This window comes from Zalophus californianus, chromosome 17 (genome assembly GCF_009762305.2).
Source record: "Zalophus californianus isolate mZalCal1 chromosome 17, mZalCal1.pri.v2, whole genome shotgun sequence".
Taxonomy (NCBI): Eukaryota; Metazoa; Chordata; class Mammalia; order Carnivora; family Otariidae; genus Zalophus; species Zalophus californianus.
The window spans coordinates 27,078,362-27,102,326 of record NC_045611.1 but is presented as its reverse complement, the minus strand read 5'-3'; the positions used below and the strand labels follow the sequence as shown (position 1 = coordinate 27,102,326).

At 48.8% G+C, this 23,965-nt stretch overlaps 3 protein-coding genes across 6 annotated transcripts in view; 1 reads left to right on the top strand and 2 right to left on the bottom strand.

Moving 5' to 3' along the window:
- Positions 1-5,170: 5,170 nt before the first annotated feature.
- Positions 5,171-22,639, bottom strand: CIAPIN1 (cytokine induced apoptosis inhibitor 1). 3 transcript variants are annotated; one of them, XM_027619994.2, is made up of 10 exons: positions 22,520-22,639; positions 17,683-17,865; positions 16,904-17,056; positions 15,308-15,384; positions 13,464-13,632; positions 11,984-12,057; positions 11,014-11,129; positions 6,881-6,962; positions 6,229-6,354; positions 5,171-6,121 (listed from the first exon to the last, which is right to left on the bottom strand). In XM_027619994.2, exons 2-9 carry the CDS (start codon positions 17,837-17,839, stop codon positions 6,244-6,246), a joined length of 939 nt encoding a protein of 312 aa, XP_027475795.1. In that variant the 5' UTR covers positions 17,840-17,865; positions 22,520-22,639; the 3' UTR covers positions 5,171-6,121; positions 6,229-6,243. The 3 variants fall into 3 exon arrangements, with proteins under 3 accessions (XP_027475795.1, XP_027475796.1, XP_027475794.1); XM_027619995.2 differs by adding an exon at positions 20,653-20,803 and having other exon boundaries at positions 5,171-6,354; positions 22,520-22,613; XM_027619993.2 differs by having other exon boundaries at positions 5,171-6,354.
- On the bottom strand, positions 9,942-10,977 carry LOC118356437 (nuclear transport factor 2). Its single transcript, XM_035725032.1, has one exon. The coding sequence runs from the start codon at positions 10,723-10,725 to the stop codon at positions 10,342-10,344; it is 384 nt and encodes a 127-aa protein (XP_035580925.1). The 5' UTR covers positions 10,726-10,977; the 3' UTR covers positions 9,942-10,341.
- COQ9 (coenzyme Q9) overlaps positions 22,619-23,965 on the top strand; it is a 13,824-nt gene continuing 12,477 nt past the window's right edge. The window contains exon 1 of one of the 2 annotated variants that reach the window (XM_027619991.2): positions 22,619-22,757. In XM_027619991.2, the coding sequence (XP_027475792.1) occupies positions 22,685-22,757 (73 nt within the window). In that variant the 5' untranslated portion in view covers positions 22,619-22,684. Of the gene's footprint in view, positions 22,758-22,791; positions 22,946-23,965 lie in introns of those variants that run through there. The other variant, XM_027619992.1, reaches the window with a different exon arrangement.

The window sequence follows — 23,965 nt, the reverse complement described above, 5'->3', positions numbered from 1 at the left end:
AGAAGACGCCAATTTTATTCATGTGCAAAGCATTTTAAAAGAAGCAAAACCTTTTTGTCTGAGTGAAATCGTCCTCAGAGGCCCATCTGTAAGCTCAGAGGAGTTCAGCTTCGTGGAGAACTGTGAGGATGTTTAACAGCATGATCAGGTTGTAAGGGGTTGGGGTGGGGGGACAAGATGCAGGAGATGGGAGCAGCCACCACGTCCCTCCAAAAAGGGGCCATCTGAAGGAATCGCGACTTGGGGACTCCCCTGACTGGCGAGAAAGATGACTGGGCAGGGACCAGAGAACAGAGAACATTGTCCCTCCCACCTGGAAAGGGCGTCCCCTCCTTCGACTGAAATCCAGACCCCCTTCGGAGCTCAGCTTGGCTGCACCGACCCTCCGCCAGCTCCCCTCTCCGGCCTCAGCCTCACCTCTACCACACTCTGCCCCCTTTACTATACTTACTGCACCTTTGTCTCACTGGTGAGCTCACGGGGGGCTGGTATTTGGGTGAGGCGACTCAGTACCTGACCCATTTATAAGGGGGGGGAGCGGTGCTTTGTGCATAGTGGACATGTGATTTACACATCTACATCAACCAGCCCCCGGCTGAACTCCACGAGGGGCACGAACAGAGAAAGAGAAATCCCGGAGGAGCCGATGCCGTGAAAACCGGGCTTCAAGCTTGGTCTTGAAGTGGAATTTAGAACTGAGTTGCTCTGCGCTTGGCCACCAGAGGCCGCGTCGCACCCCCCCGCCCCGCCCCGCCCCCCCCGCCCCGCCCCGCCAGATAAAGATCAAACGGGAGGTGCCTGACCGCCGAGGCGCCCCGCCTCCTCCGCGCGGTCCCCGGGGGCCGGGTCACCCACTTCCGATGGTGGCTGCTCGGGGCTCCGGATCTGGGTGTCTGCCCTTCTCCTGGGGGAGCAGAGGCCCGGAAACCACCAACACTCTGCCTGGGGTTAGCGGGATGAAGAGGAAGAAGCAAAAAACTGGGACGTACAGGGCGGCTCATTCCAGCCGCGACGTGGCCAGCGCCCGGAGCAGCGCGCCAGGGCTCTTCACGCTGTGTTCTCTTAGATTCCGTATTTGCCTCTTTGGCCTCCAGTCCTGACAGGGCTGAAGTCATGGCCGAAGCTAGTTACACCTCCCCTGCGTTCCAGCTTTGGAAGGCACGCGAAAATCACACGGCAGACTCTCCAACCAACCTGGAGCTCATTCCCCTAAACGCCTCCTTTCTGTACGTCACACCGCAGACCACTGTGTCCCCTGCCCCAGATCACCCGGGGCCGGGGACCAGACCACTAGGGACGGCCCCCTGTCCGAAGCCTGTCGGAATTATTCACCGTAGCCCACCCTCAGGAGTTTCCCCTGCCCGGCGGTGCTTTTCCCACGCGGACCCCAATAAAAACTGCGACCTCTCTGTTCTCTCCTCTGCCCCGAGTGGTGGCCCACGGCTCCTTCTCTTGGGAAGTGTCAGTAGTCAGACTAGCACTGACCTCTCTCTGTCAACGCAGTCTCCTACATAAACTAAAACCCCACAGGTACATTTTCACACAGAGGTCAGGGACCTGCCCTTTATCTGCTCTGGTCCTGACTGGCTGTGGGGTCTTGACACAATCACTCCATCTTCCTGGGCCTGTTTCTCCCTTAAAATGATGAAATCGGACCCTTCTCTAATGGGCTTGAGGATGTGCCCAGTCAAGAGAATGAGGGCTTATAGTCTGCTGCTTTTCCGCTCCCACATTGCCCGTAGGGGATCAGAGTCTGAGAAAACCTGCAGTTTCCTCCTCACTGAACCAACATTTTATTGATTTGTAAAACCTGCGTATTAATCAAGACTAATTACTTGTCTCTCATATATGTAATAAATATGTTTCCCTAGTTTATTAGGTTTTAGCCCTTGCCCATCCCTCCACCTTTAGGTCGAAGTGTTTACTAGTTCTATAATAAAACTTTTTGATCATGAAAAAAGGGGGGGCATGCTCAGTGCATATATGCCCATGTTCATAGCAGCACTCTCCTCCATAGCCAAGAGATGGAAGCAGCCCAGATGTCCATCAGGGGATGCGTGGATACACAGTGGCGCGTACATACAATGGAATATTATTCAGCCACAGAAAGGAGTGAGTACTGATAGGTGTTACAGGGGGATGACCTTTGAACACACGCCAAGAGAAGCCACACACAGAAGGTCACACACTGTATGAGTCCATTCATAAGAAATGCCCAGAACAGGGGCAAGTCCCCAGAGACAGACTGCAGATGGGTGTTGCCGGGCGCAGGGGGGATGGGGGAGAAAGCCCAGATGTTGGACAGGTACAGGGCTGCCTTTGGGGGTGATGGAAACGTTTGGAACGAGACAGAAGTGATAGTTGCACAACATTGTGGGTGCACTGTTTGTTCCCATTAAAATGGTTCGCTTTATGTTATGTCGATTTGACTTCAAAAAAAGGGGGGCAAGCTTCACATAAGCCCTTTTCTGCAGAGAAACTCTACAGAAGCAGCATGGGGGTGCCGGGCATCACCTTCAGGAGAGAGAACCCCTCTGGGGAGCGCAGAGAAGGAATGGGGCAACACAGCTGTAACGCTTCAGGTACTGAAGAATAGAGTTGATCTGAATGAAAAACAACGAATCCAGCTGTGTTACAGTGTATCTCACCCTATTTGAAGACTGGCCTAACGTACAAGACAAAATGTTTAAGGGATGGTCAACGAAGAGAGAAGGGAGAAAGGGAGGGACTTAGCGCCTCGGAGCCCCGCTGAGCCTAACCCGGCTTCCGGGTTGCTGCAGGGCTTCCTCACAGGTGTAGCCGCGGGCGGTGTGACCGGTGAGCGGCCCGCACCCGCCCCGCCCGGAAGCGAGGCCGCCCAGGGCTGCGTGGGGCCTCGCGTCCCTCGCCCGCTGTCCCGCCGGGGGTGGGGGGGTGAGAGCCGCGCTGTCCCCACCGCGCGCGCCCCGCGTCCCCGCCAGCTCTGTCACTGGGCCGGGACAGCCGCGGAAGCAAGGACAGACTGAGGGCACCGAGAAGATAGCACAAGCACAAACCAGCAACTTTTCAAGACCACAAAAACCTTCATTGCGGTTGTTTAACGGAGAGCGCCACCTTGTTTCAGAGGTAAGGGAACTGAGCGTTAATAGCGCCTCCTGGAGATCGCGCCGCCCGCCGCCGGCACAGGTCCAGGGGCCGCAGCTAAGAAAACGCTTATTTTTTATTTTTTTTTAAAGATTTTATTTATTTATTTGAGAGAGAGAGAGAATGAGAGATAGAGAGCATGAGAGGGAAGAGGGTCAGAGGGAGAAGCAGACTCCCTGCCGAGCAGGGAGCCCGATGCAGGACTCGATCCCGGCACTCCAGGATCATGACCTGAGCCGAAGGCAGTCGCTTAACCAACTGAGCCACCCAGGCGCCCCGAAAACGCTTATTTTTTAAAAAAGATTTTATTTGTTTGTTTATTTATTTAGAGCGCACGAGCACAAGCAGGGGGAGGGGCAGAGGGAGAGAGAGAAAATCTAGCGGACTCCCCGCCGAGCGCGGAGCCGGACGCGGGGCTCGGTTCCACGACCCCGAGGTCATGACCTGAGCCGAGATCAAGTGTCCCACGCTCCACTGACTGAGCCACCCATGCACCCCGGGAAACAGTTATTTTTAGAATTGAACGTTCTGTGCCTCTTTTGCCTTCAACGTAGAGACCCACGCTTGCTTGCTTTCTGGAAACTTCCTGGAATTGTCTCTTTCCATGAAGATTCTGGGATACTGTGTTTCTTTTACCTTCTGTGATGAATCGTTGTCTCGCTGCTCCTTTTTCCCTCTTCATGTCCCTCTCATTTTGGTTCGTTTTCTTACTCCTGTCCTCGCTGCCCGTTTTTAGCACTCTGTTCTTCCGAGTGCTCTCTCCTTCACGGCCACTTCCCCTCTGGGGTTTTGTTTCTTGCCTCAGCTCTGCGGTGTAGGGTCTGCCACCGGAATCCCTCCCCCTTTACGCCTTAGGAATCATGCCCTTGGGCTCTTGTGTCTCTGTGGCGTACTTCATCCATGTGTGATCCCAGCAAGTTCTTTTGGCCACAGATAATATCCATCTGCTTTGTTATTGTTAGGATTAGCGTTGGTTCCACTTTTACAATTTTGAATGGAATTTTAACTGTGCCAATTATTTCCTGGAGGCTCGTGTCAGAGAGGTGCAGGACCGCGTTCTGGGCGAGCAGGCGTTTTCCTTAACACGCAGGTTTTATGTGTGGGTTTTCCTAGTTTTTTGTTTCTGTTTTTGGGTTTTTTTTTTTTTTTTTGAGAGAGGGAGAGAGAGGTGGGGGTGAGGGGCCCAGGGAGAGAATCTTAAGCAGATTCCACGCTCAGCACAGAGCCTGACGTGGGGCTCGATCTCTGAGATCATGACCGGAGCCGAAACCAAGTGGATCACCTAACTGACTGAGTCACCCAGGCATCCCTTCCTAGTTTTTTTTTTTAATGAAATTTCTTATAAATACAAAAGTAGATAATGTATACGTAAGGTATACAAACCGGTAACAAACACCCGTATAGCCACCAGCCACCTTAATAAACAGAACCTTCCTTCTGCTTAGAAGCCCCATTTCCTCCTCACAGAATGTCATCTTCCCATCAACCTCGAGACCATTGTTCCTGCATTTTATTCTTCTTGATTTCCTTTAGTTTGTCACGTGTGTGTATACATAGTATACAGACTATATATCCCTCCCATTGATGCATCTTGTGTTTTCAAACCTTGCGCTCTACGGGAAAGGTCACACCCCGCACACGCACTCTCCTGTAATTTGCTCTGGCGGCTCTCCATGGGAGACCCCGCCGCACCGCCAGGCACAGCTCCAGCACACCATTTTCCACCATGTGATGACACAACTCGTTCATCCATCTTGTTAAAGGCCATTGGGACTATTTCCAGGTTCTTGCTGTTACAAATACCATTTTTTAGCTTGTCTTCCAGTGCATGCGGAAAAGAACTTCTCTAGGGCAGTGATTCTCAATCCTGGACGCGTTTTTTTTTTTTTTAAGATTTTATTTACTTATTTGACAGAGACCGCGAGAGGGAACACAAGCAGGGGGAGTGAGAGAGTGAGAAGCAGGCTTCCCGCGGAGCAGGGAGCCCGATGTGGGGGCTCGACCCCAGGACCCTGGGGCCATGACCTGAGCTGAAGGCAGACGCTTAACGACTGAGCCACCCAGGCGCCCCTCTTTTTTTTTTAAGTAATCTCTATGCCCAACATTGCACTCAAGCTCAGGACCCCAAGATCAAGAGTCGCATGTTCTAGTGACTGAGCCAGCCAGGTACCCACCCAAATCCTGGTCTCTTAAATCCATACGATCTCTCCGACTATTTGGCAAGATCAATTCCAGTCTGTGTGTGTGAGTAACAAAGAGAATGAGAGGTCTCTTGGTCAGAGAGATTTATTGTTGTTTCAGATTTCTGTCCTGCTTCCTTTAAATCCTTATCAACCTGGTCTCTTCTCAAGTAGATGAAGAGAGGCGCTGATCCTTAAGTGTAGGACTGGCCCCACTGGTGTGACACCAAGTCTCTTCAATAAAGAAAGTTTTGTGGTCCAAGCTGCGCGCAGATGGCCATGTCAGACATCACACACGCACACACACGCACACACACGCACACGCCCCTCCCCACAACGGACGTGCTGAAGTACACGACTCTAATAACTGACAGATACAATACAGTGAAACAGGGGTGAGGTGGGGATGGGAGGGAGAGAGGGATGCGGGGTGTGATCACAGCAACCGACGGGTGAGTCCCTCGGTGTCGCGAGGAGGCCACGAGACACGTGACTCCTGTCACCAACAACTGCATGTTGAGGAGACCGCCACCTCTGGACGACCGCTAGTGGCACTACTGCTGAGCTTGGAAGTGGGGCGGGGGCCCTCTTTGTCCCAGAGCGTTAATACTCCCGGGTGTCTGGGCTCCGAATGGCAGGTCAGCACTGACGTCGCGGGAGTGGCCTCTTCAGGACGCGCGCCCCAACAGGAGGTGCAGAAACAGGTCCCCCCACTCGGAGTAACCAGGCCCCGTGACACTCAGGCCTTTTGATGCATAGCTGCACCGCACACCACCGCACCCCAGAGCCCGCTCCTCTCTGTTTACCAAGCACGCTCCCTGCAAAGAGCAAGCAAATGAGAGAGTGAGCAAATGCAGAGGAGGTGGGAGGAACCACAGCGGCGGGACTGGAGGGGCGGGAGTCGGCCGGAGGAGCGGATGCGCACCGGGTCAGGTCCCTCCTAGGCGTCACTGAGGTTGGTGCTGCTCAGGAGCACCTGCTCCCCGGGTCTGAAGGCCGGCATCCCGAGGTAGGGGCAGCTGGCGCAGCGGAAAGCATCGCCCAGGTAGCACTGTCGAGAGAAGAGACGATCACACAGGGAAGCTGAGGGTCCGCGCGCCCCACATACATGGGCAAGAAAGGGACCCCTGAGTTCGTAGCACGGCCACAGTGGCCTGATGAAAACGGCTGGCTGCGTAGGTGGGTCCAACTGAAACCCAAATACTAAGAGTTTTTAAGAGCTTTGGTTTTATGAAAAGCAGTGATCTAGAGAAGTTCCTTAGGAGACTGTGTTTCTGTATTCTCAGCAGTTCAAATCATAGCCGAGCTCAGCCAAATGGCTGAATGGCATCAGGCCACTATAAGGTCGGAAGAATGGGGCCAAAAATAAATGACAGGAGCCTCCCCTATGGGCAGTGAGCATGCTAACCCCCTCCCAGGAGATGACCTCTCTCCTATATACACATTCTCACATATTTACCCATTATTAAAATATTTGGGCAGCAACTCAGAGCTGGAGCTAGTCTGTGTTGGGCTTAAGATGAGGGCCAATACCACCGGGGGTTTTGTGAATATTGAGTAACGATCCAGATACTTACATTTCCACAAGCCGACTTGGGCTGGGAGCTCGCCTGTTCCCTTGACTTCTCTTTTTCCAGTTCTTCCGCGAGGCCACAGGTGCTGGGGGAAAATCAGGAGCTTGTGAGTGAGACTTGCCACCATCCAGGGGCTCCAAGTCCATGACAGACCCCAAATTCGCTCTAAAACGTCTCTCTTTGTACCGGGACGTCTTAACTCACAAACACCCAGAGGGCCAGGCTGACAAGGTAAGCGTGTGAGGCTATTTAGGGAGACAGAGTGGTGGGCAACAGGAGACCCAGAGGGGAGATGCCCTGTCTACACAGGCTGGCCACTACTCAGCTTCAGCTGATTAATGCTGCAGGGAGAAGCAGATTCCGTGTTTCCATTTTCCAAAGCTAAGGACAGAAAAAATTTGAATTTTTACTTGAAATCTCCTGATTTGTGAATGCTGGCAACTTTCACACTTAAAAAAAACAGATGATTCAGCAAGCCCACCCACCACCAGTTAATAACATTTTACCCCCCTTTTTGTCCATTAAATGAATGCAAAAATACCAACACTGAGGTTCTCAGGTTAAGAGGACAGACTGCAGGCATCTACTTTACTTTCTCTCGAAGTCTCACCGAAACTTCAGTAAAGACCTAACCTGCAAAGAAAGGGACTACGGGAAAGGAAACAGCAGTCAACACAGCGCTGGGAACCTAGCAGGAGGGCGGAGCGGTGACTCCAACTGAGGACAGCCCAACTCCGAGCAGGCGGGGAGGTAGCCACCACCCAGCAGGTGGCCGACTCTCAACCCGCATCACACTCCAAAACCTCCAAAAGAACAGGTAGCACCCGACAGACACTTCTCCGAGAAATCTAACCACCCCAAAGGGAGAAACCCAAAGGTGCTGACTTTGAGGTGTCCCCCACAGGCCCATTCAGGCTCCCTCACTAAAGCACAGTCAACAAGTCCCAGCTCAGGGCTCCCAGCTTTCTGTCCTCCCCTCTTAATCATGGAGACAAGGGCGCTTCCCGGGAGGTAGAAGGCCTCCTAAAAGAAAAAAGCAAGTTAGGGGCCCCTGGGTGGCTCAGTCGGTTAAGTGTCTGCCTTCAGCTCAGGTCAAGATTCTGGGGTCCTGGGATCGAGCCCCACATCGGGCTTCCTGCTCAGCAGGGAGTCTGCTTCTCTCTCTCCCTCTGCCCCCCTTCATGCTCTTGTGCTCTCTCGCTTGCTCACTCTCCCTCTCTCTCAAATAAATAAATAAAATCTTAGAAAAAAGAAAAAAGCAAGTTGGAAGAAACAGAGACTATGCAGGGAGGAAAAAAACCTCCAAAGAACTATCACGAACCTCAAGGAAAAGAGAAGAGATCACACCCGCAAAATAAAAATAGGATGCTATACTTAAAAAAAAAAAAGGCAAAACAAAAAGAAATTTAATGGAAATTAAAAATATGAGTAGAAATAAACTCAACAGAAATTTTGGAGGATAAACCTGTAGAAATTTCCCAGAAAGTAGAGCATAAAGAAAATGTAGAAGCAAAGAAAACGATAGGACCAATTAAAGAGGCCTAACGTCTGAGGAACAGGCCACAGAGAAAGCAAAGAGAGAAGGCAAAACTCACATACAAAATAAAAGAATATTTCCCAAGACATGGGCATGACTTCTAGACTGAAAAGCTGCATTGAATGGTTAGTGCAAAAGATGCGAACAGACCCTTATTCAAGATACATTACAGGGGCGCCTGGGTGGCTCAGTCGTTAAGCGTCTGCCTTCGGCTCAGGTCATGATCCCAGGGTCCTGGGATCGAGCCCCGCATCAGGCTCCCTGCTCCGCGGGAAGCCTGCTTCTCCCTCTCCCACTCCCCCTGCTTGTGTTCCCTCTCTCGCTGTGTCTCTCTTTGTCAAATAAATAAAATCTTAAAAAAAAAAAAAGATACATTACAAAATGATACCAGGGATAAAGAAGATTCTACAAACTTCCAGAATGGAAAAAGAGGTCTTACAGAAAGGATCAAGAAACAGAATGTCCTCAGATACCTTTGTATCTGGAAAAAAGATAGAAATGTCTTCAAAATCATGTAAGAAAATTATTTCCAGCCTCTAGATTTCTATACCCAAATGACCATTTATGAGAACAGAAAAAAAACGTTTAGCCACACAAAGTCTGAAAATAAATCTAAAAAAACCAAGTTGCCTCTCAAGTAGCCTTTCTAAAGCAGCTACTGGAGAATGGGCTCCACCAAAGTGAGAGAGAAAACCAAGAAAGCAGCAGGGGCTACAAAAGCCAGAAAAGCTAACGTAGGTCAGAAAGAGGGGAGCCCCAAGGGGAACAGTGCGGGGGACCCCCAGACATCAGCTCTGCCGTGGACAGAGTCGCATGTGCGCACTGGAGTGGGGGCCCAGGAGACGGATGGGCTGACGGCTGCCACTGTCACAAACCAAGCCGCCGTCATACCGTTCTTTGTCCCCGAGTGTAGGCAAGCCAGCCCAGACCCTGTCCGGGGCTTATCTCGACCAAGCGCTGCTAACACTCGGCTTTCCCGTCTCTCCCTGCGCTGATCTGAGGACACGGGTGCTGTGCTTGGCTCCAAGGAGGAGAGCTCCAGCTCCGGTGGGCCTAGAGCAGAACAGCCGGGGCAGCCCACGCCCTCTGAACACACTTCGGCTGGCTGCCCAGTCACCCCGGCACACCACAGCCCTGCCCAGTGTTCCCTCTGCGCATGCCCTTGCGGTCCCAGAGCTCTCCCACGACTCTCCCTACTGACAGCCCTGGGAGGGACTCCAGGAGATCCTCAAAGCGCCCAGCCCAGAAGATCACTGGGAGCCTTCACAGACGGAGGGGACTGACGTTTCCTTGTTTCGCCAGGGTTGGGCCTCTTACTCCGTTCTTCACAACTCAAGAATATATCACTTGGAGCTTCACACTCGGTGGTAAACTATCAAATAAGCCAGGAATGATTAATACGAACTTGGGAGGATGGTAACCTTTGTGGGGAGAGGGAGCAAGATGCAGCTGAGGAAGCATGGAGAGGTGACTTCTAAGATACTAGTCATGTTTCTGATTCTTTTTTTTTTTTTTTTTTTTTTTAACTGTTAAGAAAATTTTGTGGTTTTATTGTATCATGAGGCATTGAAACATCCGAACAAATCAATATCTGGGCGGTGAGGCAGCTGCTTTCTCCTTCACTTCTTTGGGTTACTAGAGCAACTTGTCAGTAGATTAAAAAAAAAAAAAAAAAAAAAAAAGACAACCTTTTGCATTACTTAAGTCTTTCCAAGGCATGCGCTGGTACAACACAAACTTCTCCTGTCAGATGCAACTAGTCTAGCATCCAAACATCATGCACAATACCTCGGTAGCAGCGCACTGCGCCCGCTCCCGCCGCGGCCCTGCTCGTTTGTGTATGATATTTGGGGCATCTGGAGGAGTGTGAATAGTATCAGGAAGAGGAGGGAGGAGGAAAAAGCATGAGTGCCTGGCTGGGAGGAGGTCAGCCAAAGTTGTGCAGGGCAAGCCTGAACATGTCATTGGTGCAAACCCAAGCATCGTTGATGTTCTTTAATAGGAACATCTGGTGGAACCCCATGATGGGGTCTTCATCAGCCTTGAGCTGGCCCACAACCATGCTGATGATGCAGCTATCTGGCGTGGGCTGATGGTCCTGTGCCGTGATGCTGTGCTGGATTTTCTGGAACGGAAGGCTAGACAACTTCTCCACAATGGCAGCTTTCCCCTGGAACTGCTGTCCTTCCCACGTAAGGCATGATGCGTCAATATAAATTGCGCCTAGTTGGGTTCTGTCGTTATCAAATAACTGGTAGTAATGTTGAATGAAGCTGGATCCAATCTGCTCCCAAATTGGCTTGTCTCCCATTCTGGAGCGTCACCCGGCCTCGTTGAGACCCGAGGGGCTGGCACGATGGCGGCAGCGGCGGCGGCGGCAACCCAGCGCCTCATGTTTCTGATTCTTAACCTGGGTCATCAGTACACAGCTATTCGTCTTTGTTACTCTTTAAAATGTACCTGATTAATCTACTCCTCCGTATGTATGACACATTTCACAATAAAATAAATATTTCAATAATAGTCAAGTATTATGATTCCTTGAGACTCAGAAGCCACTAGAAGCTGCCCAGCAGACTCTGCCTATGCTAACACTTACCAATTCTTGCAGGCTTTCCTCTTTTTCCCTTCCCCACATGAAGGAGCCCGCAGGGAAGCTGGATCTGGCTTCTTAAAATCCTCTGGATCCAGCAGCTCGTCTGAGTCAATGAGATCCTAGAGAGCGTTTGAAGAAGTTAGTGACACAGTCACGGTCTCTGCTGCTAGATGGCTGAATAAAGGGCTGTGGTAGTGGGTTTCTATGGCCTGTGTAAAGAGGGCATCCACAGACCTACTTTGGGCTGATCATCACGTTCAAGCTGACCACCACAGTGAAGTCAACTATGTCCACGGAAGATGCGCAAGGTTTGAGGGGGCTGGGAAGTAATTTACAGTGTGTAGACAATTCGAGAGTGTGTGGGGGCGGGGAGGGAGCAGGAAGAACAAAAAGAGAGATGTTATATTTATTTATTTGCATATACTAAGGGCTGTCATGTGAAAAAGGGAATAAGATATTTTCTATATAATTCCAGAGAAGAAGACAAATAACGGTATATACATTCGTGTAATTCTTCGATAGACGTGTGGACAATTCATCTGTAAATTCTACGAGGACATGAATCACGACCTGTTTTGCTATCAGTATAATGTCAGCAGCTGCAGAAATGAAGAACTTTTTAACAGATGGTATTGATCAAAGATGGACAAGGACTGCTTTTAAGACAGTGAGTGTGCAGTGACTTGCCCAAATCAAGGAGCCAATAACATATTTTAGCTGACAAACTCTTTTCAGGTTCACACATACCACCAGAATCTTTAACATATCACATGAAGTGAGAACAAGAAAATCTGTGGGGAAAAGAGATGCCAAAAAAGGATTTTAAAATGCCACCAATGTGAAGTTTCCTTCTCAATCAAAACTGCTAGCCACAGGCAGAGCCGCAACACTGGGCTTTACACCTCCACGTGCAGAGAGGCCACCCCGAAGCAGGCCGCACAGAAAGCAGTCCACGGACCACAGGCCGACTCACCACGCTCTCATCCTCCATGTCGTTGGCTGACAGGGTCCAGAGCTTGGCCGCGGCAGGGTCCACGGCGGGCTTCACTGAGTCCAACCGATAAAAGGAAAAGAGCTTTGTCAAAGCAGCAGAAACAAACCACAGGCCTACTATGTGCGTGCTTTCTCCTGAGACTCTGGAGAGCACATGGGACTGGGAGTCAGGAGGCTTGGGCCCAAGGCCCAGCTCCACCACTTGGAGCAGGCGTGGCCCGGGCCCAGTCGCTTCGCAGAGACAGACGCCAGTATCTGCTAAGCACCTGCCCTGTGTGCTGTGTGGATTACCTCCTGCTACGACCCTTTTAAGGTGAGTACGTGCTCTCCTATTTTATAGATGAGGAAACCGTCTCCGACATTTAGGCCGCTTCTACAGAGCCCCAAAGAGGAGTCTGTCCGATGTGCCTGACTTCACTCCACATTGCTCTGTCCTTATCTTAGTCTCCGTCCCTAGAACCTGGGGCTGGTTGTCCTCCCTAGACCTACTGCAGGAGATCGGAAGATCAAGCGGGAAAGTGTGCAAAAGCTGCTGCCTCATGGGAACCTGTCACGTACGAGGAAGCCAGCTCCAGAGCCGGGGGCGGCAGTGTGACGCAAACCAGCGGCAGACGCCAACACTCACCCCTCCCGACCCTGTCTGTGCAGGAAGGGCCCTGAGAGCTGAGCCCAGAGTCAGCGTGGCTGGGCCCTCAGACGGGCCTGGGGTGGGGAGGTGGGCGGGCGGTGAGTGCAGCCCTGAAGATCACTGCTGCAGGGGGAGGCTCGGACCGTCCCTAGGGCAAACTGCTCCTCTGAGCCCTTCCTGCCCATTCCAGAACCATGAACCCAAAGGCTGGGATTCCAGTGGGATTTCTTAAAGATTGTGGCTGGCCGGTCAAGGCAGAGCAGTGTGAATGTATCTGCAAATTTTCTCATACCTCAGAGCTGGGACAATTTCTCTCAATTCGGGAATCATGAAATAGTGATGAGGTGAGGGGGCGGCAAAGGGCAGGTGCAACTTTCTGAGAAGAAATATTTTTACAAGTGGCTTATGCTCCTCAAAGTAAGAAAGGCTGACTTTACTAGCACAGAAAGGACACGTGGGAAGCGGAGCAGGCCACTCTTACCAACCACGACCACCACTGTGAGATCTCCTGAGGACAACTGTCGTAATTCTGGGGCGTGGAAAGACGTTGTTAGCTAAACCATGTGGCTCAGGCCTCTAGAATCTGGGGGCCTCAGTGTCTTCTGGTGCAGAAGGGGCTGAGCAAGATAACAGCTATCCGTTATTTCACATTTGGATCTGAATATGCCCAGGACAATACAACATTAAACATTCTTCCATTTGGAAATGACAGAAATGAAGGAAGGACTAATCCTCTGGAGACATCACCGCCTCCATCTATTTCTCTGGTTCAACGTCAAAGATGTCCTTCTAGGCCCACCCGGACAGAACGATGTCCCTGGGCCAGTCTTACCTGGAGGAGAAGTCTTCTTGGCAAGAGAAAGCTTCAGTTGACTAGAAGAACCCACTTCAAAGTTGGGTTTTTTGCCTGTGATGCTCACAGAGAGCAAGCTGTCGCTTTGGTAATCCAGGTGTTCTTGGACAGACTGTAACTCTTCGGGGCTCAAGGACTCCCGCTGCAGCTGGAATTCGAGACATCAAAAGGATTAGGCCACACTCTTTCCACAAAATAATGTGGTACTATGCCCACCCGTACAGGCGTCAAATACTCATTTCTGTGTTATTAAGCATATGAGCAGGAGATGACAGATGTCACCTCATGCCTCATGTTCAGTTTCTCAGTGATCTGTACCCTAGAGAGTGTCATTTTGTCTATGTGCTTACTTTGAGCCAACCCTCTGGGAAGTTTTAATGTGTTTATCAAATTGCTGTCTATTAGGTACAAGGCACTGTGCCAGTCATTCCACGGGTTGTAATGATTATGAATATAAAGAGGAGTCAGACATGCTGCATAGGATCACAGCCTACAGCAGGGAAGCATGCCCACAATAAACCTAGCAGAAATGAAAGAAAAAAGGCCATAGAGGGAGGGAAATGTTTTCTTGGGAACAGGTAGCAGATGCTAAGGTAGAAAAAAACGGGGGAGTGCCACCTCTGTGTCCAACAACTACGGAATGGTTAAATAAATCATAGCCCCTCCATAGCCCTCAATATTGTTACATCTTTAAGACGAGTGAGGGGCGGGGCGTCTGCTTTCGGCTCAGGTCATAATCTCTAGGTCCTGGGATCGAGCCCCATATCGGGCTCCCGGCTCAGTGGTGAGCCTGTTTCTCCCTCTGCCTCTCCCCCTGCTTGTGCTCTCTCTCTCTCTCTCTCTAATGAATAAAATCTTAAAAAAAAAAAAGTGAGGGACAATGAGCTGAAGTGGATAAATGTGGAAGATATTTAAAGGTGGGAGAAAAAGCTAGTGATTGAATAATGTCGACATATGACCTCATTTACATTAAAAAAGTATGTCTATCTCTCTTCCTCTCTCTCTCTCTCTCTCTCTCACACACACACACATACACACACCCGTAAATACAAAAAAGGTCTGAGCAGCCACACACACAAAAAATGTATTGGTGACTTCCTCTGAGGGAGGGAAGTGTGAGGAAGGCCTGGAATGTCACTTTCTAATTCTATATTCTTCAGTATTAACTGAATTTATATGAGCATCTCTTAATTTAGATTTAAAAAACAGAAAACCCTAAACGAAAAAGAAAAACAAGAAAGAGTGGGCATAAAGAAACTAAGGCCCTAGGTCATGTTGCAAATCAGTGGTATAACAATTATAATGGTGTTGCACTTACCTCTCACACAAGAAAATTTCAACATCAAAGAAGGATGTAGAAATAGAATCACCTCTATTTAATCTAAATATTTTTACTGAATTGTCAGAAATGGGATAGTCTCCCCCAACCCATTCCAGCATCCACCAGGTATCTGAGGACGATTCAGGTGCCCGCATTTCACTTGGACCCAGGATTTGTGTCATTAAGGGCCCTGTGTGGCCCTCTCCCTGGCACCGAGGGCAGCACCACTACACCAGTACGGAGACCAGAATGTGCCCCCACCCCCGTGGGCCCACGTGGAGCCTCTTCAAAGGAGAGTTGTTCCAGAGGTTCTGTCCTTTGAGGCATCACGTATCCTACACACAAAGCTCTTCCCAGCTTGCTTCCCAGCCCACGAAACATAGCACACCTCAGCTTCAGGGCGCTACGCCCCTCTGATTCTCTCCAGATCGACTGACAGAGATCCTGGGTGGGGTCACCCAAGCTTTCAAATCCCAGCAAAGAAGGTGGTCGACCAACATACCTCTTTCACTTCCACGAGGCCGGAAAGAGTCAGGGCCGAACCCAGCTTAGAGGTAGTCCTCACTTTGCTATTGTTAACTGCCAAGAGGAAAACCCCAATTAGTGGCTTCGTGGGTCAAACCAGGAAAAATCAAAAAGGCTCCATCCTATTTGGGTCAGGCAGCCATAAAACAGTAACTGTGATGGTATTTTAATTTCACAAATCCCTTTGGTTGTTCAAAGTGCTCTTACCCAAGCCCTTAAGGATCATATAATGATTCCATTGTTATTGTTCCGTATCACCCTTGGCTTCTTGGAAGGACCTTCCCAGGGCTGCTGAACACTGAGTGAGAAGGAGGCTGAGGAACTAAATGTAAAGCACATGAGTGTTCTCAGGCGCCTGGGTGGCTCAGATGGTTAAGCGTCTGCCTTCGGCTCAGGTCATGATCCCAGGGTCCTGGGATCGAGTCCTGCATCGGGCTCCATGCTCCTTGGGAGCCTGCTTCTCCCTCTACCCCTCTCTCTCTCATGAATAAATAAATAAAATCTTTAAAAAAAAAAAAGCACATGAGTGTTCTCTCTGCGAGGTTCTGACAAAGAGAGGGGGTGGGCGGCCGCCCACGTACACTCCCAACACAGAACGCTGGTGTCCACTGTCAATGTCACAAGCTTGTATCTCCACACAATCACCTTTACACATTTCAAAATACTTTCATTCTCTGACTGTATTTACAAATCAAGTCATCACATACAGATGGGAAAGGTTACAAGTTCAGAACTGCATGGCTCTTTGGCAGCTTCACCCACCACCGAGCCAAAAAGAGAGGTTTTTGTTTCCTGGATCCCACCCTTAGTTTCACATGAGTCAGTAATTATGATTCATCACTCTCAGACTTCCAGTCGTTATTTTCTAACTTTTTATTTTGAAATCACTATAGATGCATAAGAAGTTAAAAAAAAAAAAGAAAAAAAGAAAAGAAAAAAAAGGACCCTTCGCCTCCTTCCCCCCATAGGAACACCTTCCACAAGTGCAGCACGCTAGGAAGGCTGGGGAATGGTCACTGGGGGTCCGCAGAGCTACCCAGATCTCACCGGTTTCACGGGCACTGTGTGTGTGTGTGTGCGTGCGGTGGCCTATGAGCACTCCCACAGTCACAAGGAGCCCTCCTGCAACCCCTTTCCAGCCTCACACATCCCCTGCCTCCTATTCCAAACGCCTGGCAATCATCAGTCTGGCCCCCATCCCTAGAAGTTTGTTATTCCAAGAATGTTATATGAACAGAATCACGTAGCATGCATCCTTTTGGGATTGGCTGTTTTCCACTCGGCATGATCCAAGTTTTGCACCAATGAGTGGCTTATTCCTTTTTATTGTTACAAAGTTTTCCATGGCACAGATGTACCACAGTTTAACCATTCAACCCGTTAAAGGACCCAGCTGTTTTCCGCTAGGCAGTCTCCTTCTATTTTACTACCTACTGGGTCAAAGATCACAGTTCCCTCAGATGCGTTGCTGCAGATTTTTATACCAAGGAGAAGGATCACCGAAAGACAGCCCCTGCATACCTAAAGATTCAAGGCTGTTAAATTCTGGTCTTCCAAATGAGGATTTCCTTACCTACAGCTGTCTCTACTGGCTCTCTCAGAAAAAGACTTCCGCCAGGCCGCAGGATCCGGGCCATCTCAGCCAAAATCTCAGCGCTGTGCAGAGTGGTACTTCCAGGAATTACACCCGACAAAATAATGTCAAAGCTAGATTCTTTGTGGGCAGCTGAAAAGAAGGAAGATTCTAATCAGCAATCACCTGGGCCCCCGAGGCAATCTGCCCAGCGCCCCCCCAAGACCCCTAATGAACAGCTACCTGTCCAGCAAATGCTATTATACCACCATTACTAGCAAGAGCGCAATGAAGCTTCTGTTCTCCCTTGGCCCTATTAATTTAATATTCTTTTACATGTTCAGAAAAAGAAGCAAAAAAGGAAGCTGGCTGAAGAGTAAGCTTTTTTAAAAAATGTGGACTATCTGGGCACCTGGGTGGCTCAGTCGGTTAAGCGTCTGCCTTCGGCTCAGGTCATGATCTCAGGGCCCTGGGATCGAGCCCCACATCGGGCTCCCTGCTCAGTGGGGAGTCTGCTTCTCCCTCTGCTCGCGCTCTCTCTTTTGCTCTTTCAAATAAAAAGTCTTTAAGAAAATTTGGGTTATCTAATAAGAAACAACATACTTATATAAATCAACTACACTCTTAAGTCTACCATATCTCAACTGAAAGACAACAGGGTGACCGCCCACTGCCACCGTGTGCCACCCGGAACAAAAATTCAGATAGCAAGGAACCACAGTCCTTACGCTCCCATCAAGCCCCGCAGCCGTATAAAGACAATGTGGGGAGGTACTTACATTGCAACAGCTGGTTGATGTTTTCCACAGACACTTGGCCTTCATTGCCGGTTAACGTTTGAAGCTTATCCACCAGATCTTTCAGAGCCTCCACAGGGGATGACTTATCCCAGACCACGGCCACAAACTGGCCAGCTGAGATCCCATAATCTGCCATTCCTGCCGTGCTGATGGACCTAAAACCTATGGGCCAGAGGAGAGTAGGACTGAGCAGAGACAAAAGCACAATTCAATCCCTGAGGTACCAGCAAATTCGATTAGAATCACCACCTAATTCCGACCTTCCACCAGAGCATGCTGACCACATTAGAACATCTTCCTGTAGACACTAGAGAGACTAAAATAATGAACCCATTATTATCTCAAGGATTTATAACCCCAACATTCCCAAACGAGGCAGGCTGCTTCCTTGATGAGAGTCCGGACTTGGCAGTCAAGTAAGGAGGTTGAAGGCACAAAGATTATTTCTGCTTTGATTTGGGACAACTCAGCTTGAGCACAATATAAAACACACAGGACATTAATTAGGCAAAAGTATGACTCAACAAAGGCAAATAAATTGGCAGACATAACGCTACCACCAGCTTAATGTTTTTTCAAAAAAGAGACAACATATTTAAATTTGGCCAATTGAATAATGATATTTTCCCTTTCAGCAAAATATGAAAACTCAATCCCATTGAATCTGCAACGATCAATAGTCCCTACCGTGACTTTCTGTCACATTTACTATTACCCAGGCTGTTCAAAGCACCTTGCATACATTATCCCAGCTGAACCTTGGCACAACCTTAAACTCGGTATTATTCCCATTTTACAGACAGAAAACGGAAGCCATTGACTTTGCCGGGTCACACAACTAGTAAATGTGGGATAAAGCAAGACCTGGAATTTGAGTCCAAATCCATGGGGCTGTAAAGCCCATGCTTTTAACCTCCGGAGATCCCCGCCCACTGCCCCCACCATGGGTCAACTTTCTCTTCCACTTGATACAGGGAGAAGTATAGAATGTGCTCATGATGCAATTAGGTCAGGCGATAGCATTCTACTTAGTTCTTTCTTTCTTCAACATTAATGCCATCAAGTGCCCAACTTAAAATAGCTCTGATAAATGGTATTAACAGCAGAAGCCACCGTAGACGAGTCAAGCATGGCTCAGTCTCGTGCTGAACACTTCTTCTGCAGAAATTGCTAACTCGGTCACAAGGATGCCACCACAGACACTCTGGGACTGAATTTAAGCCACGTCTGTTACCCCCTTCCTTCTTCAAAAATATTCACTTCAAATGACTGGCTCCTCTGTCTACAAAACATGGCCAAGTTAGCCAGCCATCCTCAAATACCACAGTACTTTGATTCTGTCATCCAGTTCCTAAAGACACGTCCTTTCAAGAGAGCAACCAAAGCTCATTCTTCTGGAATCAGGTCCTCCAAAATCTGCTGTCTGTACCTCCCACCTCTCCAAAGTGAATCCCTCCTTGTTCTATGAAAAACCTCCGCATTTTTGCTTCAATCATGCCTTTTATCTATTTGCTTTTTTTTTTTTAAGATTTTATTATTTATTTATTCATGAAAGACAGAGAGCGAGAGGCAGAGGGGAGCCCGACGTAGGACTCGATCCCAGCACCCTGGGATCAGGACCCGAACTGAAGGCAGACGCTTAACCACGCACCCTATCTACTTGCTTCCATGTGGAATGCCCACTCTTTGTTATCCTGACCTGACTGCAAGCCCCAGGGAAAGGATACCAAGTGTTATCAGATAAGCAAGATTCCTTAGTCACTGCATTGTTTTTAAAGCCTTAAAAAGCACACAATCAATAACTGAAACTTTTAAGCTTTTAACTCTCGTATGATATTGAGGAAGAACTCCCGCAAATCTTTAAGGTAAGCAACTTGGGATCAATGTCCCATTTAAGAACCAGTCAGGGAAGACAGGAATATGGATTGCTGGGCATTAAGTTATAAGAAATAAAGGACCTGTTTCTAGAATGATATTGGCACAGGTTCTCCCCTGGGACAACAGAAAGGGACAAGCTCCCTGCCCACCACCACCAACTACAACCTTGCACCACACTCACAGAAAAACCATCATGAAAGAAAGGAGGAGCAAAAGGTTACTTGTTAGCCAGAGAAAAATAAAATGCCAGGTGTCTAGCCACCTTAATGGAGGCAGTTTTAACGAGCACAGATGAACTAGGGTTCCATCTACCACTGGATTGTCTACTTAGGAGCTCCACGACCACGGGTCAGTTATAAGCCTCTCTCTTCTCTTATCAATGAAGTAGGAATAATAATGTTTTGCCAGGCTGCTGTCAAAAGTAAATGAGGAGATAAAAATATGCAAAGCACTCAGCAGGGCCTGGCACACAGTGCTCAACGAAATAATGTTCTAAAGGAACTCTTAGTTCTTGGTGGCCAGCTTATTTGCCTTTGCTTCAAAGAGTCCCTATACAACATATTCTTTCTCCTCAGCCATGCCTGCTGAGGACTCCCTAGGGAGAGATGTGAAGCTTCCTTTTCACTGTTAGAATTACACAGTGTAAGAGCTGCACTTTATGACATCGTAGACACTGCTCCCGTGGGGCTGTGTCAGTACATTAGAAGAATGTAAGATGCCTTGCGTTCCATATCCCTCCCAAACTAATCTACAGCAAGAGGGGGCTCATAAAATGCACTTATTAAACAGTAACCCTCAAAACACAGACATAGCCACTACTCTCGGTCAGCATTTTCCAAATAAAACGGGGGACAACATTCTTCTAGGTATCTAAAAGCCAAAGGATGATACTGTTCATTGTCAGAGTTTTATGTTGTTGGCAATCTGTCTTTTTAAAAAACTAGAAGGAAACAAATGTCTGGCGCCTGAGCTGACATACTCAGAAGTGTGACTCAGGGCCTACTTTCATAACTAAAAAGAGGTGGGGTTAAAGAAGTCATTGTCACGTCATGGGCCTTGTTTGTTAACCACCTCGCTGGCGCTCACTGCTGTACACACGCGCCCATAGGAAAGCAGAGGTCTGCAAATATCTTCTGGAGATGCACTTGTTTATTTCAAAGGTATCCAATAAGCATCAAATCTTGAGGCATTTGGCTCCTCTTAAGGATGAAGGGGGCCAAAACTAAAAAAAAATAAAATAAAAAAATAAGACTGAAGTTTGGTTATCAGTTCAAACCAAGGATCAAATCTTTTTGAGTCAGGTGCATAAAAAAATTCTGAGAATACTGACCCTTATCAGAAAGGAAAATTTTAAATGTAATGAACTGACTGAAGCAAGCACACACGCACACAGAGGAAAAAAGGTGATAATCAACAAGGAAACAAGAAACTCGAAGGAAAAGAAAGGGAAGACTGTCTCCAGGCAATTAGGTGTGTGTGTCAAGAATTAAGAGTTTCAGGAAGGATACCCCAGAGCTAGAATTTCCCCACGAAAGGCTCATTTGAAGATGGGTGGACAGAACTCAGAAAACAAAACCTCATGGACAGATCAGTAGTGCTTTAATGAAATCCAGAGATGTGGATCTGGAATTTTAACATTTGGGGAGTAGTTTTGGCTTAGGAGAGCTTCCCCCACACTGAGGTAGGAGAAGGCAAGATGTTTTGAAAAGGCTAGAGTTGATAAGCGTTGTGCAAAACAGATACAAAGGCAAGGGTCTAACTGCAAACACAAAATTTATGGAATGCCATGCTTAGCTCCTGCCATCAGTTATCCCTAATCCCCAAATCATTTAGTTCTCCCTATTAATAGGAAGTCTTCCCTGATGACAGATATCACAGTGAGGCACTCTGCCTGTACACTTCAGTTTAGTGCCTAGTCCATGACCTCCCTGAGTCACTCAGAGATTAGCACTCAGTGTCAGAATGAACACCAGCCTTTCTCCAACTTCAGATCCTACAAATCACCTACAAATCCTAGATGGTTCTTTTGATCTGGCAAGTTCGGGAAATTTTCAATTAAACTATTAAAAGAAGCAAACAGGCCCAAAATGGAGTCACTTGTGCTAAGCCCACATCATCACCAAACAGAAACTAATACCTAACCTCACTGCAGTTTCAACCTTCTCCAGGAATTTAATCTTAAGGGGTCAGTCTGGAATTTTCTGGTCAGCATTAGTAATCTGCCTAACAGACCCCATCTGTCCCCCAAAAGAAGGTGACCTTGCCTGAAATAATCCTTTTCTCCCCTTACGACTTCCCTGTCTCACCCCCTCTCTGCCTTTAAAAAAAAACAAACCTCTTTTCACTGTAGCTCTTTGGACCTCCTCTCTACTTAGATGGGATGCTGCCCAATTCATGAATAGTTCAATAACGCCAACTAGATCTTTAAAAGTTACCCGGTTAAATGTTTGTTATTTAACAACACCAACTCCACACTTTGGAGGTTCTGGCAAGTCACTGGCTCAAAATTACAACCTGGGGGTTCAGGTACCCCCAAAGACCGAGACTTCAGCTCCCCCCAGTGTTTGAGACAAAGGACTGAGGCCCAAGGTCACAACGGCTCGCTATTAGCAGAAGCGGATCTTAGACCCCGGTCACCAAGGCTCTCTAACCCCTCAGCGCGCCGTCTCCAGGGCTTCAGATCGATTCCGGCAGCGTGGGAGACGGAGCAGCCCGGGAAGAGCAAGAAGCCACAGTGCCAGGAGCCCTGGACACGCAGGGCCGGCCGGTCCCCTACACAGGCTTCCCCAGGCAAAAGCCCGCCATGCTCCCCGGGGAGGTGGTCACGGTTCGGTGCCCACCGCGGGACAGGGCTGGGAACAGAAAACAAGGGGCTCTAGGTACAGGGTGGGACGGTTGGGGAGATCGGGCTCCTAGGCCGCACGCATACAACTCTCACCTGCCTCCCAGGGGTCGCTCCCGGCTTCTCCGGCACCGCCGGCTTCGCACCTCGCGCCTCTCGCGAGAAGAGGAGGCTGCGGGAGCGCCGGCAGGGCGGAAGTGGCCTTGCCGAGCCCCTGGGGCTGCCCGTCGCGTCACAGTCGGCGGCGTGCCCGCTTCCAAGATGGCGGCGGCGGCGATGTCCGGCGCGCTCGGCCGGGTGGGCTGGAGGCTCCTGCAGCTACGGTGCCTGCCCGGTGAGGGGGCAGCCGAGCCGGGGAGCGGGGAGGGGAAGGGGGGGCATGAAGCCGACTGGACTGGGTGCGGGGCGGAAGAGGTCGTCGTGGCGGCCCGCGAGCAAGGTGACGTGAAGGGCATCGGCGCGGAGCCGCCGGCGTCTTAGACTCGAAGGGCCCGCCCGGCTGATTCTGCCCCCATTCTCGAGGTGAGGGGCCAAGAGTAGCGGAGCAGGGTCTTTCACTCCCATTTAGCGAAGTTAACAAAGCCCCAGAGAGGGCTGTGTGTGCCCAAGGTCACACAGCTGGGCAGTTGCAGACTGGTAGACCTGGACCCAGTCTTTTAATAACTCTGTTGCCAAGTCCCTGGGCAGGGCGACTCGGGGAACGGAGTTGGAAACAGCTGCAAGCTCCTAGTCCATTGTTTCCTAAATCGGTTATTTTCTCACCACTTCAGTAATTCTATGATTATTCCCACAACAGAGTCTGTATCTTCGTTTGTACATCCGAGTTCTTAAAACTAGAGATGTCTACTTTAGAAGAGGTTACTTTATGTTGCTACTGTAAATCGATAAACCAGTGTCACCATCCGTAAATAGAATGAACACATTGACGCATTAACATAAATATGTAATTAATGAAATAATTTCCTGTATTTCATCAGAAATCCTTTGCAAACCTTAGTGGTTCCACAGTTGTGCTTTGGGACCTCTCCCATCCTTTTCAAAGTTTTATTATGAGTATTCCTTTTTTTTTTTTTTACAAATAGTAAAATATTGATATTTTTACACATACTATTCTACATTTCTTTTAAGATCGTTGTTCCCTGAATTAGTCCATAGATTAAAAAAAAGAGTGTCCTTTTGTTGTTTTTATACAAAACTCCAAACTACATATGTTTAGTTAAAGTAATGCCTATGACCCAGCAAAGCCACTCCTAGGTATTTACCCAAGAGAAATGAAAGCATATGTCCACCAAAAGGTTTGCCAAAGTATATTTATAGCAACTTTATTCATGATAGACAAGGCTGAAACGACCCAGGCGTTCAACAGAATAGTGTTTCTTAATGGAATATTACTCAGCAATAAAAAACAATTTCCACAAAACTAATCCATCTAAAAAAAACTGTGCAAAAAAAGTTTTACACAAAAAGGATATACTGTATGATTGTATTTAGATGAAATTCTAGGACAGGTTAAACTAGGGTGAAAATTTCAGAACAGTGTAA